Consider the following 14,812-nt stretch of genomic DNA (forward strand, 5'->3'; position numbering starts at 1 on the left):
AGTTTTGGAAACTGTCCTGGCACAACTCTAGTTATGTTCAAACTAAGGTAGTGACCGTCGTATGGAATGACAATACTTCTGTTGTTTTGTCCACCATTGTTAAAAGCAATAAAGTGGCCTTCTCCCTTGAGTTGAATTTGTGTAAAATACCACGACCAAGGAACAACGCCATTCGAAACCCTTTTGGGATGACCCATCACTGATACTCTGTCTACTAAATAGGATCAACAAGCAACTAAGTATCTTTGAGTTAAATGATCACCTCACCTAGGTAATAATAATCAGATGAAACAATAAGCCGATGTCAAACGGAGAATGTGAAGTTCAAATAAGGCCATCGGTGTTTCTACACTTGTACCTATATCGGCAAATATTACATGCTCCGCCAAACATCTCAAAAGTACATGTTACGGGTCTCACAAGTTCTATGGTCCTTTTCATTTTCAAATAGACGTACATGTCAGACAAGTCAATTACCGCCTACAACTTCCGGAAGATACTCATATATATCCTGCTTTCATGTCTCCTTAGATAAAACGTGTGGGTTCAGATACAACCGTGATGGGTGAAAACATCTTACGACTTAACCGTGATGTGTGAGGACAAGGTTCATTTATCTATTGAAATATTGTGTTCTTATTTTTCTTAGCTTACTTTGAACACAAACAAAAAAAAAAAAAAAAAAAAAAAAAAAAAAAAAAAAAAAAAAAAATCAATCTTAGCTTAGCTTATTCATGAGACTTTTATTATTTTGTTTCACATTAATTCATTTACAATTTACCCAAGAAAATCACGTCTCCAAATTTCACAACACCAATGGGTTCATCAGAGATCTATTGAGACCCGTTGCTGCAAAACAAAGAAGATGGAAATATAAGGCTTCTTTAGTTTAACCGCTTGGTTCACAGAAACACAAGTTCTGTACCATTCAGAATATGTCAAGTCTGTATTATATTACCTTATCAATAGGCATATTTTCTCTCACCGAGTCAATAAGTGCAAAATCAATATCTGCCACGACAATGCCAGTCGAAACACGATCTGCAACAGAAACAAATTCATCATTTACTCATTTAGTTTTGATCAGAAGAGACTTTTGTCTCGTACATCTATATTGATATATATGATGCCTTCAATCATTCCGTGACTCTCACCAGGTAATCTTCCAATTACAGTTCCCCACGGATCAATGATCAGTGTATCTCCATAACTTTCTCTTTTCTCATTATGCTTTCCAGCTTGAGCAGCAGCTATGACCTTCAGATTAACCAAGCAACGGTAATTGAACAGAGACTGTAAATCTCACATGCAATGAGAAGGTAAAAGAGGGAGAGATGTGTACAATCACATACATAACATTGCGTTTCAATTGCTCGGGCTCGAAGAAGAATCTCCCAGTGTGCCTCCCCAGTGACCTTGGTGAAAGCTGACGGTACTAGTACAACCTGCATGGTTTTTATGTTCACTGGACAAGCATTAAGACAGACAGTACGTACTCAAAAGTCTGTGGACTTTTTCTGTAGGAACTCAGTTTTATCAAATTGTTTCTTTTCTCCTCAGAATTTTGGAACATACATATTTCAAGTGAAACATGATTTTAGCTTGTGTGATTCTACCATTACTTTCTTTGACTGAGTTTTCCAAACAATGCCAAGAAGATTTTTTCGAAAAAAATTAGCACAGATTCATATTTATTGAATTACATTGGGATTTTACCTGAGTTTTGTGATCGAATCTCAGTTGCTGATAAATCTTAGGAAACCTCAAATCATAGCATACAGTAAGGCCTAAGCGCCCAATAGGGCTGTCTACGGACACAATCTTCGTCGCTGACAAAACAAAGGATCAAAAATTATGAAATACATCAGTTCCTGGTTTTCTAAGTGTGACGAAAAAGGTTGTACAAGAATAGGAACCTGTTAGAGATTGTCAGCATAGTGATGTGAGGGACAAAGTGTTATTGATCATGGATCTTGGTGGTTTTGCAATGATTATCAGGTTATGATACCACTTCATGTGTTCTATATTCGGATTTTGAACAGTTAATCACTCCACAAACAACTATTTACTTTCTTTCTTAATACCAAAAGCAATATGCATAACATATGTTTTTGGAATGGACCTAAGATACATTGTATGTTGGATTGTTCAGACATTATATCAGGATTAGATTAGGTAAGACCATTCTAGTGAAGAAGACTATACTTAACAAAGTTTACCTGGAACCGTAAAGCTGCTTTCCTTGTACGAGCTTCCACCAGGAACATCAACATCAAACCTTCATAAAAAAGAAGGTGTCACTTAGTGATTCTAACCAAATACAGGATCTTAAGAAACTCTAAAACTAAAACCTGTGACAAAAGGAGAGTCAAATAGAGTTTACAAATGCATTTTCTGATAAGTGTCTCGGATCATTCCAGCATCATCGATCACAACATGCGTATTACACAAATGGGTATCATCAAATCTCTCTTGAAAGCCTCCAAGAGACAACCATATCTTTGAATCCCTGCAAACACAGAACATGTTCGACAAGACCTTAATTATTCTAAGCAATGCAGAGAGGAGACAACTCAATGTAGTACCTAAAGCGAATCAACTCAAAGAAAAACATCTTTTTACCTGGCTAGAGAGCAATACCGTTGCATCACTGGCCCATCTAATGGTTCAGCGATTTTCACACTCTCCCCTTGCTTATCTCCCACAAAGGAGAAGTTCTCAGGGAAGCAAATCAGCTTCGCACCGGCCATTGCTGCCTCCTTTTGTACAGTTACACATACTCAAAGATTAAAAAGACTTGACAAAGTAGTAAAATTCCGAAAGTAGTAATCTCAAAGATTAAGAAGACTTTACAAAAGTAGTAAAATTTTGGATAAAAATTGAAACTTTCAAATCTCAATCACTTCTAAAATCCTCATAAAGTTTTCAACTTTTTTATTCTTAAACTTCAAAATCCACAATTTCGAAGCAAAGCAATGAAAGCAAAATCCACAATCGCAAAGTCTTAAACTTTTACTGAATCGGAAACGAAATATAGAGATTGGGGAGGATTTTACTTGAACGAGTCGAGAGCAAGTGGCGAAATTGGCCATGAGATCATTCACTGATGTCATCTGAGCAGCTGCGACACGAACTGTTTTGTTTACTGTGGCCATGGCAAGAGGAGTTTGGGCAGAGAGAGTGACGCGTGTAAATAGAGAAGGTGGTTTCGTGAAGCCGAGAGAAACAAAGTAAACGTTCATCCGCAACGTAGTGACGAGGCTACCGTCAGGTCTTTGTTAATACTTTTTTTACTTTAATCAAGTGAAAAAAAAAATTGCTATTTTATTTTAGGTTACTTTAAAGTTTTTTTTATTTGCTTTTAATGATTGGCGTGATGCGGTAGAAAAGCCTAACTTACTACACCACACTGGTATTGAGCGATCTACCGGATCATGTTGTGGATTACTGGATTTGAGTGGAGGAGACACCAGTGACCAGTCACCAGTCACTTACCTTATGAATAGCAAATCAATTCGGAACTAGACCGAATAAATATGCAGTAGAACCTTTATAAATTAATAATGTTGGGACCAAGACATTTTATTAATTTATAGTGATATTAATTTATAGATATATTTTTAATTGTTTATTTTTTTTTTAAATTATGAATTGGAACAATTATAGCAAAATAAGATTAAACTTTCGGATGTTATAAATTTTATGGTTTAGGAATTGAACTTGTAATATTTATAAAGCATTATTGACAATAAATTACAAATACTATAAACAAATTGACTTATACACATGAAATACATAAATTCAAATTTATGATAATAATAATATTAATTCTCATATTTTAATAATCTGTCTAATTATCAAATTGTAAATGATGCATATCTAAAAATTAAAACTTTAAAATTTAATTATTTGTATGACATGTTATAAAATATTTTAGAGATATCATTATAGTTTGAAAATACAACATTACAAATGTTCTATAGAAATGAGTTTTAGGAGAAACATACACTATTTTATCAGTATATATATATATATATAAAAATTTACATGATTATTAATTTATGATATTATTGGGACCATATTTTACATTGAGATTTCAAAAAAATTATTATCTTATTATCTTATCGAATATTGTTAATTTTTACACTGGCCCGACTTGGGACCAGCAAAATTTATTAATTTATAGTAATTATAAATTTATAAAGTATTAATTTATAGAGGTTTTACTGTACTTTATAGTTACAGAAAAAAAGTTATACAAAAGTTACTGTACTACAGTACTACGATACATGAATTTGGAAACTTGAGTGATTTCTCTAAATTTATAAGGCCCAACTGAAAAAAACCAAGAAACAAAAAATTATGTCCAATTCGAATGAAAATAGTTAGTTAACCTATAAAAATTATAGGAGAGAATAGAGATGAATAAAAAGGAAATGAAAAAAGACCACAGCCGGCCTAACTGCTTAAGCGATCACACACGCGCAGCTCTTCGTTTCCTACGCGTGGAGAATTGGCTCGACAGAGAGTAGAACACAAGTTAGGTTTTTTCCAATTGTTGTTTTGAGTTGACGATGGAACTTCGTATTGGGAGTAAGTTCCGGCTTGGTCAAAAAATTGGGAGTGGCTCATTCGGAGAGATTTACCTAGGTTCGTTCGTTCTCTCTATAATATTACCAAAATATTTGCTTGATTATGTCACTTTTTGATATAACTATACATGTGTCTATGTCAAATTTTTGCAGGAACTGATGTTCAGACTAATGAAGATGTTGCTGTTAAGTTTGTGAGTGTTCTAAACTTTTGTTGAAGTTGTACTGAATCAAATCAAAAGGGCTGATTTTAAATTTTTATTATATTATTGTGTCTTGTGTAGGAAAGTATCAAGACTATGCATCCACAATTGTTATCTGAGTCAAGGATCTATCAACTTCTTCAGGGTGGAAGTATGAAAATTGTTTCTCATCCGTTATGTATGTACTTGTTCGTGCGCGGTTGTTCATTCTATATATTTTTTTTTGTGTGTGTGTTTTTATTAATGCAGCTGGGATTCCAAACATGAAATGGTGTGGCGTCGACGCGGATCACAATGTCTTAGTGATGGATTTGCTTGGTGGAAGCCTTGAAGATTTGTTTAGTTATTGCAACAGGAAATTTACTTTGAAGACAGTTCTCATGTTAGCTGATCAAATGGTAATAATGCTTTTGGATTTTATGCATTATTGTCACTAGTTGTTAATGGTGTTTGTGATATCTAACCAACTTGTTTATATACCACCCTTTTGGTCAGATTAATCGGCTTGAGTTCATCCATTCTAAGTCGTATATTCATCGTGATATAAAGCCGGATAATTTTCTTATGGGTTTGGGAAGGCTGGCAGATCAGGTCATCTTTCTTCATACACTCTTAAACTCTTAAACGTTTGTATAGACTTTGGGATCTCACAATTTTGGTTCTGTTTCTCTAGTTCTACATCATAGACTTTGGCTTGGCTAAGAAATATAGAGATAGTTCAAGCTACCGACATGTCCCATACAGGTAACAAGGTTTGTCACAGATTCAGCATTTTTCAGCAAATTGGTTTATCATTTTTAAGCATTTTACGTGTGTAAATTGTTTAGGGAGAATAAAAGTCTAATTGGGACTCCAGCTTTTGCCAGCTTGAACACTCACCTAGGGATCGGTATACTCCATCGCTAATCGCAAATCTTATTCTCTTTCTTTCGCGGACTACTTTTTCTTATTTCAATCTTTCTGTTCATCTGTAACATTCTACACTTGGTAGAGCAAAGCCGGAGGGATGATATAGAATCACTTGGTTATATCCTCATGTACTTCCTCAACGGAAGGTGAGTAACCTTACTTTATATCCTGCTTCTTGTCACCCAAACCATCTCTTATCCTATTTTAATTTCCTGTAGTCTCCCATGGCAAGGACTGAAAGCTGCAAACAAGAAACAAAACTACGACAAGATTAAGGAGAAGAAAGTTTCAACCTCCATCGAAGTAAGTTTTTTCTTATTTGATGCACTTTTTTAGTAACTTTTATGTCAATGTACTTAAGTAAGTTCTTCCTATGTGATTTTCAGACGTTATGCAGAGGTCATCCAACAGAGTTTGCGTCCTACTTCCATTACTGTCGTGCGCTTAGGTTCGAAGATAAGCCAGACTATGCATATTTGAAGAGACTATTCCGCAACCTTTTTACTCGTGAAGGTCATATTCATTTAACACTCTCTACTTCTTCATCTTAAGGCTATTAATTAAGCTTCTGTTGACACCAAGCGAGTATTTGTTTATCTCAGGTTTTCAGTTTGATTTTGTGTTCGACTGGATGGTATTAAAGTATCAGCAATCACAATGCGGAAACCCTCCACTTCATGCCCATGTACACTCTTGATACTTAAAATTTTTGATCTCGTTCATGATAACATAACATAGTTGAACAATGCAAGATTGTGTGATGTTACTTTCGTCAGTAATGGTGGAATAATGAATATTTGAGATTACAATAAATATTTCCATTGCTTGCAGAAGCTGCTAAAAACATATGTGGATTCTTTTGATCGATACAAGTGAGCTATTTAAAAGCTAAATCATCAACTGTTAGATCCCATATAAGCTATATCCCATTTAGTTGGCTAAGAATCAGGCTAACATTGTAGAATTGTAGTTTAGCATCAAGAACAGTATTGCGGTTTAAGAAACTGTACCAAAATAGCACGAACCGGTAAGTGGTGCTGTCCTCTTACAGAATAAAGGAATTGTATAACAAAATGTGAACGTTACGTACACTCTTCCCACCAGTAATGGTAACAACACAAACTGAATTGAATTGGATACAAAAAAAAACAACAAATATAAAAATGAAATGGCTGGGTAAGTAATAAAAGAGACATAATAACAACAACCTGGCTGGATCAATTTAGCATGTATTGATCCCATCTTTGCAATTCGTGGTAAGGTTATAGAACGTCTCAACACGTGTCTTCCCTCTATAGAACACCTCTGTATCAACAGCTACTCTCATGTACCCATCAAACTCTACCGGTTTCCCATTGTTCAAGAGACTTGTCTCATTGTACCACTCACTCTTGTTTCCCCACAAGTAGCTATAGTCATCAAGCAAGTGAACCTTGTACTGAGACCTCAACTTGTCAAAGTAGTTGTAGAACGGTTCATTGGTGGCGATGTACAAATTCCTCCACACCTGAACTATTCCTTTAAGTTTGTTTAAAATTGCATCAGGCCATGTATCTGCATCCAAATGTGGCCACAGCTTCTTGTTCTGCGCTTTCTCCCCTCTAACCACATGAACCGCATCAAAGTCCCAGTCCATTTTCCCACTGATCTCAGAGACAATGTTCATCAACCTCTTGGATTTCCACAGTGCGTGCCACGGCCTCTCCACATACTTGGACGCTTGCCCTTCACACACTCTATACCAATAGTTTTCAGGTTCAGGAGAATCAAACTGCCTCCAAATAATCGTGCTCTTATCTTTACTAAGCTGCAAAGGCGACACTCTATGCGTCTTAACCTTCCTAACGGGAACTTTACGCTTATGAGACCGATTCCATTTCTTCCAATCTCTTAAAAACTCACCTTCTTCAACAATAGATGCCGTCTCCTTAAGATGCTCGAAATCAAAGTAATACCTAAAATCTTTCCCTTCCTCATCCTTCCCTTTAGAGCTATAACTCGCAGACAAACACAAACTCAAATCCATCACAAACGTCCTGTTCAAGTACATAGCTTCCCCTAACCCACACAAGAAACTCCACATATACTGATTCATCCCTTTGCAATAATCGCCACCCCGCGAGTAATACAAATACTTGCCTCTCCTGAAATTACTCTGAGAGCCAAGAGTAGCGATCGTATCATTAATCTCGGGATCGCCACCTCTAGCTCCTCGAGCCGAGCTCGGTCTAACCCTAGGCCTACGAGCATTAACACCAGAGTGCCAACCACTAGTGTGAAACACTTTATAAGTACAATTCTCACCAAATCCAAACTTAAACCTCCTGAAATCTCTATATCTCCTCCAAGACTTCTCTTTCTTATTCCTAAACCTCCAAGAAACATCGCATTCGTCCGGTTTCGATCCGTTAACCGGAGTTTCGTAATCTAAGAACACAATCGATTTGAAAACTTTCAGATTAAACCTCTCAACAGCGACCAAAACCCTAGGATCAGAACAGTTCACAATCTTCAAATCATCATCACAATCCGTAGAGCTCTTCATCACCGTCATGTTCCCAATCTTCTCCTCGGATTTCTCAATCGTCGCCTCCGTTACCTGCGTAGAGTTCGCCGGAGCTGAGACCGGAGACGAAGCGATGTCTTCACCGGTTTTGAGTATGGAGCCGTCGATTTTGAAAGTAGCGTTCTCGGTTTGAGTGAGGAGTTTGGTGAGGGCTGGAGCGGATTCGAGCCATGGATCTGGTGGTTGGTAAGTGACGGCGATTACTGTGAAAATGAGAACTGTGAAGACGAAGACTGAGAAACAAACGTTGCTGATTAGCTTAATTAGATTCTGAGCGATTGGTTCGGTGGTTAGATCTGATTCCTTCATGGATTTCACAAGATCCACAAGAGGAGAGCAAGATCTGATTCCAAATCGATTTTTAAGCTTTTTTTTTTTTTAGGAGTAATGAAAAGAAATGGACTCTCTGCCGAACTTTTTAGTCTTCTTTTTATTTTTTATTTTTATTTTTAATTTTAGAAATGAAAATTTTAAAATTTTGAGTTGGAAGTAAAGTAAAATGGACTGAGACGTTGGAGCTAGTTTTTGATTCGAACATTTTACCTACGTGTGTTATAAAAGAGAATCCAAATTACTAAAGATTTTTTTATGAAGAAAAATGTATAAGGGCAACTCCAATGAGGATATATTTTAGGGTCTCTTAAAATTATTTATTAATATATTTTGTAATTTGAGTAGATTAAGAAATTTTGTGATTGTTAATTAAAAGTTTATTTTTCAATGGTGGGTTCTTATTTTGAGTTTCTTAATTTTTTTTTAAATACAAAAATTTAAATTAGAATATGAAATTATTGTATTTGAGATATATGTTTATAAAATTATTCCATTTCATAAAATTTCAAACATAGGAAACATTAAAACATAATAAAAAAAAGTAAAATTCATAAAAAGAGGAAATGCTTAATGGTATTCTCCAAATTTTGTCCAAATATTCTCAACCAAATCATCTTGTAACTGTTTATGTTTATCTCGATCACGAACATACAAACGAATTTTCATCATAATGGAGACACATGAAGGCTTGGTTGTTGGTACAGTGAAGTCCACTTCTGAAGTTTGGTTGGACTCCATGTGTGTGAATTCAGATGGATCAAACAGAGTGTATCCATCTCGTTCGTTTTCTACGACCATATTGTGCAGTATGATACACACTATCATTATATTTTCAATTTTATTCTTATCCCAAAAAAGAGCCGGATTTTTGAGTATGGCAAATCGAGCCTGCAAAACTCCAAAAGCACGCTCGACATCTTTACGTGCAGCTTCTTGATGTGTAGCAAAGAAAGAGTATTTTGGAGTTTGCGGTAGTGGAATAGATTTGATAAAAGTAGACCATTTTGGATAAATACCATCTGTGAGATAGTATGCCAACTTGTACTGGTGTCCGTTGACACTGTATTTAACTTTCGGAGCTCGACCGTTTAAAATATCATCAAAAACAGGAGAACGATCAAGAATATTTATATCGTTTAATGTACCTGGAGGTCCAAAAAAAGCATGCCAGATCCAGAGATCTTGTAATGCTACAGCCTCTAAAACGATTGTCGGCTTGCCAGAACCACGTGTATATTGACTTTTCCATGCGGTTGGACAATTCTTCCACTCCCATTGCATACAATCGATGCTTCCTATCATCCCCGAAAATCTGCGGAACTCTCCAATATCGAGTAGACGTTGAAGATCTTCTGGTGTCGGTCTTCGTAAGTACTCATCTCCAAAACAATTTATGATGGTATCAACAAAATGATCCAAGCATGAGAACGTTGTGGTTTCAACAAGTCGGAGGTATTCGTCAACCGCATCAGCTGCCGAACCATATGCCATGAATAAGGGCTTGTTCATTCTAAATCAGCGTTAGAACATTGTAGGAGGGTATGTTGCATCTTCACTGAAATAATCGTTCCACAAGTGAGAATGGCCGACTTCACGATTTCTTTCAATGTAAGTTCGCTTCTTCTTTGGTTTGGGTGGTTGTTGATGTTGAACAGGTGAAGTGAGAAGAGATTGCCAAACTTGATTGGAAATTTGGTCACAAACTTGATTTAAGCATTCATCAATGGTGTCATCAAAATTATTGTGTGAAGGAGATGCCATTTTAGGAGAAATGTGAAGGAAAAGATAGAGAGTGTTGGAAAAGATAGAGAGTGTTTGATAAGATAGAGAGTGTATGATTTTTTTGTGAATTGGTGAGTGTTTGATAAATCCACCTCTTCGTTTTATAGACTTGTATTGTTGTATTTTGTGGTGTGTTTTGCATAAGAAATTTGTGGTTTGGTGAGATAAAAAACTGGACTTGTACAAACTTGTGGTGTATGTCAAAAAAAAACAAACAATTGGTACTATATTACAATTAAAGTTTGACATCTTGTGCTGTACTATAGAGCTGTTTGATCACGGGAGACGCTTGTGGTGTGGTTTAGCTCACGAGAGACACTTGTGTGGTGGGTGAAGCTAACGGGATACTCTTGTGTGGGGTGAAGCTCACGTCAACCTCTTGTGTGGTCAAGATCAACAGTCACCATCCTTGTCCTTTATCCTGAAACCGTATACACAACACCAAACAATTAATTCAAGAAACCAAAAAACACAAGTACAATTAATAAGGAACATGTCAACACCAAACAATTAATTGAAGTCGATTATATTTGGAAACAAACTAAAACCGAGTACATTAGTTAAACCAAATAAGGAACAAACTAAAACCGAGTACATTAGTTAAATCAAATAAGGAATAAACTAAAACCGAATACAAGACTTCACGATTACAATGACCAAGTACATGATACCTAGTACATAAGACAACATCTAAAACGATTCAAACTCATGACAACATTTCATCAATTAGTTTGTCCTTCAAAGCTTTTTCCGATTCAGTAAGTGAATCTTTGTTTGCAATTAGATTTTCAAGCATCACATGCTTGCTATGCTTTTCTTTCATAGTGAACTCCATCTCTTTTCAAAGCAAAGTTTTTCTTTCATAGTGAACTCCATCTCTTTTCAAAGCAAAGTCCTTTTGCTTCATCTCATACATCCTCCCAACCTCTTGCATCTGAAACTCCAACAAAGCTTTAGCATCTCCCTCTACATCCACTTTAGTGTTGATGTTCTTCTTAGCCTTTCCTCTCAACACTTTCGCAGCCTTAACACTAGTAGGACGATGCATAGGTTCATCCTCAACATCAATGGGAGCTTCGGAGGTTGAAGGATGTGCAGAACCATCCTCACACACTCGTGTCCTTTTGACTCCATTCCCTTTAGAAGATGTGGAAGCACACCACTTCTGATCATATCTAAGCTCTCGCCATGCATGCTCCAAGGCAAATTTGACGTTCTGATCATTGAAGAAAATCTGGTGTGCTAGCTTCATAACGTCATCTTCATTATGCCCACTAGATTTCTCCCTTATCGCAGTTTCATAGCAGCCAACGAACTTGCACACAGTGTCATTGATCTTACCCCACCGCTGCTTACAATGACTTGACTCTCTCTTTGGTCGACCAACAGCATTCGGACATTTAGATACATAATCCGCAATCCTTCCCCAAAAGGCTCTACGTCTCTGCTCGTTTGATGTACTCGGGTCCTTACTCGTGTTTAGCCAAACTCTGACAAGCATCACATCATCTGCTGGTAACCAAGCATGCTTTGCTCGGCGGTTACCAACAGGTGATGCAGCTGCAGGTGGGACGTTAGAACATTGATTCTCATTAGGAGAGTCAATGCTTGTGCGGGTATCATGTTGACTTTGGAGGAGATCGAAGAAGCCAGGAGAGAAACGATATGGATTCAAACTGGAGTCCTCTGAATCTATAGCTGCTGCTTTGTGTGTGTGTTAGAAGGAGAAGGAAGGGTTAAGGTTTTGTGTTTTATGATTGGTGTTAATGTTTTGTGTCTTGTGTTTTACTATCAACGAAAGAAGGTTTTGTGTTATGTGTTTGTGTTCTGTGTTTTAGCGTTTTATTAATAATATTTGTGAGTAGTTTACTTTTTAAACTAGTGGCTTTAAGTTTTCAAATTTAAGTTCCACAACAACCACACATTTATCACTTAACAACAACCAACAAACACTAAACCATCACACAATAAGTCTGATGTCGACTTCCCTAGACCCTAATCAAGTACTAATGGTATTTATCACAACCAACAAACAACAAGCATTCATCATGACTGACTCGACACTTACCTACACTAACACCACATAAATGAATAACACCAAGAAAAAAAAAAGAGAAAAGATCATATGAATACTAAAACAAATCTAACATTAAGATCATATGCAGACATAAACGGAACTAAAACAAAAACAAAATAAAAACAAATAAAAACAGGTACAAAACAAAGTGAAAAATCTTACCTTGTGTTATGAATTTGGCTCAGCAAGCGCCTCACTTGGCTTTGTCCACTTCACTTGGCTCCTTGGGTTATGTATCTTACAAAGCCAACACGCACCTACAAGAAAGTGACATGTCAAAACAGATGGAACAATGTCGGAACCATAAGAAAAATAAAACATGCGAAGTATCAGAGTAAGAGAAACATATCTTTCTCTACCAATAGATCAGCTTTCCAACCCCAATGGCTTCAAGGTCTGAATCTGAACAAACATACAAGGCATAGCTTCAAGGCTTCTCATCTGTCGGATACTGATGTTGGACCAACTAATACATATATACAATTACAAATCAATCAAAATGTCACTACTGATAAAAAACGAGTTGATCCTCTGATTAAAACAACACAAATCAGCAATCATATATATCAAAATGCCGCAAGATCAGTTTCTCAATCATATAGCAAGAACCCTAAACACTACTTCTATCCGATTTTGAACTCTAGGCATGAACAAGCAAGAACCCTAAAATTTCGAACAACCAACCCTAAACCAAAATTTACGAACAAAATCCAAACAACCCTAATCCCTCCTAACTTATCGCGAATTCATCCTACTAAACGGAGAAACTTACATTCAGATTCCAATTGCTTCAATCTCATCCGAATGAATCGACTCCAAACTCAAATATCTCGGAGTCGATTCAATTTTCTCTGATTCGCCTCCCCAGATTAAATCTCCTCCGATTCAGATCTCCTCCGATTTGGATCTCCTCCGACCCAATCGCCTCTGACTCCAAAGCGTAAACATATCCTTCTCCTTCCTTTTATCAATACTGGAATTCGATCGAGAGAGAAACTGCGAGAGAGACCCCGAGAGAGAGAGAGAGAGAGAGAGAGAGAGAGAGAGAAAGAAAGAAAGAAAGAAAGAAAGAAAATTTGTCTGTCGAACCAATTTTTTTTTCCTTCTTCTATTTTCTTGTTCGGCCAACGAGCACTTGACACGTACCGGCTCTTAGCACATAAACGAGTATGCAATATAAGAGGCTTTCTTGCATTTTTTTGTTTAATCTGATTTATTTTTTTTTTCTCCACTAAAGCCTCCCTTAGAACCATGCGTTGGAGATAACCTAATTTCCTTTCTCTTGAATTTTCTAAATGATATTTTTAAAATTTTATTTCTTGTCAATTAAGACCTCAGTTTAGAAATGTTTTCATTGTTAAATATGTAACTTAAAATGGGGATTTACGGAATTGATAATCGATGTGATGTTTAAATGGGATACTGGAAAAATGTCCCAACTAAATTTCTTATAGAAGAAAAATACATAGTACGACATCAGTTAAAAAAAAGACAAACTTCCGGCAACCGGAAGCAGAGAGCAAAGTTGAAGTCGAGCGGTTAAGCGGAGGCAGAGAATCAGATCTACCGGTAACGATGAATACAAGGCCAACAACTTTACGACTATGTCGTTGGATGGGTTCTTTACCGAAGTATTTGGATCGTGTTGCAAAACAAAATGGGTGAATTCTCTGACACTTTGCCACACAATGAATGTTGAATCTTCTTGCTAGCAAAGCAACATACTCAGATCCAATCATTTACTCTCTGAATCCTTAAACCGGAAAGCCTTCCCGAGGTAAGAAAATCTTCAGATCTGGTCCAGTTGAAGCAAAACACGATGACTAGAGAGAGGAAAAAGCTCAACAAACCTCTTAGAAGCCAGAGTCCTTGTAAGCCATCTAAGAACCATAAGAGGATCTACAATTAACCACCAAAACACTCACCGAAAAACCCACATATCCGCAAGTATCTTCCACCGCTGCCGCAGCCTCCAACCATGCGGTTGAGTCGTGAAAGACTTCTTTGCATCTGTAGTGGCATCTTCAAATCAGGAGGAACCAAAACTAAAACCTTTCATCCACCGGGAAAAGACCACAGCCGCACGCTTGCCGGAAGAAATACACCACTCCAATGACAGAGAAGACAGCTTACCTCACTCCTGATGTGGTTTGTAATACAGACAAATTATGAAGATGTGAACCAAAAAAGAAAAAAAATTTGAGATCTAAAAAAACCTTTTTAGAGAGAGAGAAAAAGTGAACATGAATGATTGTCCTTTTTCACACTTATATTTACTTTTTTAATATAATTTGTTTAAATAAATTTAAAAATTGTATGTGGAGCCTTTTGGGGATGTGGTGTTTTAGGA

General features: G+C 36.6%; 5 protein-coding genes across 5 annotated transcripts; 1 reads left to right on the forward strand and 4 right to left on the reverse strand.

The window, feature by feature from the left end:
- Nucleotides 705-3,267, reverse strand: LOC104707191 (nitrilase-like protein 2). Its single transcript, XM_010423487.2, has 9 exons — nucleotides 3,057-3,267; nucleotides 2,623-2,759; nucleotides 2,384-2,509; nucleotides 2,220-2,278; nucleotides 1,717-1,829; nucleotides 1,353-1,445; nucleotides 1,155-1,257; nucleotides 959-1,041; nucleotides 705-849 (listed from the first exon to the last, which is right to left on the reverse strand). Exons 1-9 carry the CDS (start codon nucleotides 3,240-3,242, stop codon nucleotides 826-828), a joined length of 924 nt encoding a protein of 307 aa, XP_010421789.1. The 5' UTR covers nucleotides 3,243-3,267; the 3' UTR covers nucleotides 705-825.
- On the forward strand, nucleotides 4,465-6,424 carry LOC104707192 (casein kinase 1-like protein 5). Its single transcript, XM_010423489.2, has 11 exons — nucleotides 4,465-4,650; nucleotides 4,746-4,786; nucleotides 4,877-4,946; nucleotides 5,045-5,193; nucleotides 5,291-5,386; nucleotides 5,469-5,539; nucleotides 5,623-5,684; nucleotides 5,787-5,850; nucleotides 5,923-6,007; nucleotides 6,091-6,217; nucleotides 6,307-6,424. The coding sequence occupies exons 1-11, from the start codon at nucleotides 4,575-4,577 to the stop codon at nucleotides 6,399-6,401; spliced, it is 936 nt and encodes a 311-aa protein (XP_010421791.1). The 5' UTR covers nucleotides 4,465-4,574; the 3' UTR covers nucleotides 6,402-6,424.
- Nucleotides 6,710-8,689, reverse strand: LOC104707193. Its single transcript, XM_010423490.2, has one exon. The coding sequence runs from the start codon at nucleotides 8,577-8,579 to the stop codon at nucleotides 6,927-6,929; it is 1,653 nt and encodes a 550-aa protein (XP_010421792.1). The 5' UTR covers nucleotides 8,580-8,689; the 3' UTR covers nucleotides 6,710-6,926.
- Nucleotides 9,171-10,094, reverse strand: LOC104709541. The gene is made up of 2 exons (XM_019228750.1): nucleotides 9,887-10,094; nucleotides 9,171-9,748 (listed from the first exon to the last, which is right to left on the reverse strand). The coding sequence occupies exons 1-2, from the start codon at nucleotides 10,092-10,094 to the stop codon at nucleotides 9,171-9,173; spliced, it is 786 nt and encodes a 261-aa protein (XP_019084295.1).
- On the reverse strand, nucleotides 11,227-14,484 carry LOC104709542 (glutathione S-transferase T3-like). The gene is made up of 2 exons (XM_010426138.1): nucleotides 14,388-14,484; nucleotides 11,227-11,945 (listed from the first exon to the last, which is right to left on the reverse strand). The coding sequence occupies exons 1-2, from the start codon at nucleotides 14,482-14,484 to the stop codon at nucleotides 11,227-11,229; spliced, it is 816 nt and encodes a 271-aa protein (XP_010424440.1).

Source organism: Camelina sativa, chromosome 8 (genome assembly GCF_000633955.1).
Source record: "Camelina sativa cultivar DH55 chromosome 8, Cs, whole genome shotgun sequence".
In the NCBI taxonomy this organism is placed as follows: domain Eukaryota; kingdom Viridiplantae; phylum Streptophyta; class Magnoliopsida; order Brassicales; family Brassicaceae; genus Camelina; species Camelina sativa.

Coding starts and splice junctions, on each gene's coding strand:
- LOC104709542 (XM_010426138.1), bottom strand. CDS start 14,484: ATGCCACTACAGATGCAAAGAAGTCTTTCACGACTCAACCGCATGGTT. Junction 11,946..14,387: donor GCGGATATGTGGGTTTTTCG/GTGAGTGTTTTG, acceptor TCCCACCTGCAG/CTGCATCACCTGTTGGTAAC.
- LOC104707193 (XM_010423490.2), bottom strand. CDS start 8,579: ATGAAGGAATCAGATCTAACCACCGAACCAATCGCTCAGAATCTAATT.
- LOC104707192 (XM_010423489.2), top strand. CDS start 4,575: ATGGAACTTCGTATTGGGAGTAAGTTCCGGCTTGGTCAAAAAATTGGG. Junction 5,194..5,290: donor TCATGTTAGCTGATCAAATG/GTAATAATGCTT, acceptor CCTTTTGGTCAG/ATTAATCGGCTTGAGTTCAT. Junction 5,851..5,922: donor ATGTACTTCCTCAACGGAAG/GTGAGTAACCTT, acceptor AATTTCCTGTAG/TCTCCCATGGCAAGGACTGA.
- LOC104707191 (XM_010423487.2), bottom strand. CDS start 3,242: ATGAACGTTTACTTTGTTTCTCTCGGCTTCACGAAACCACCTTCTCTA. Junction 2,510..2,622: donor CGGTATTGCTCTCTAGCCAG/GTAAAAAGATGT, acceptor CTGTGTTTGCAG/GGATTCAAAGATATGGTTGT. Junction 1,830..2,219: donor AAGCAGCTTTACGGTTCCAG/GTAAACTTTGTT, acceptor TTGTTTTGTCAG/CGACGAAGATTGTGTCCGTA.
- LOC104709541 (XM_019228750.1), bottom strand. CDS start 10,094: ATGGCATATGGTTCGGCAGCTGATGCGGTTGACGAATACCTCCGACTT. Junction 9,749..9,886: donor GATGATAGGAAGCATCGATT/GTATGCAATGGG, acceptor TTGGACCTCCAG/GTACATTAAACGATATAAAT.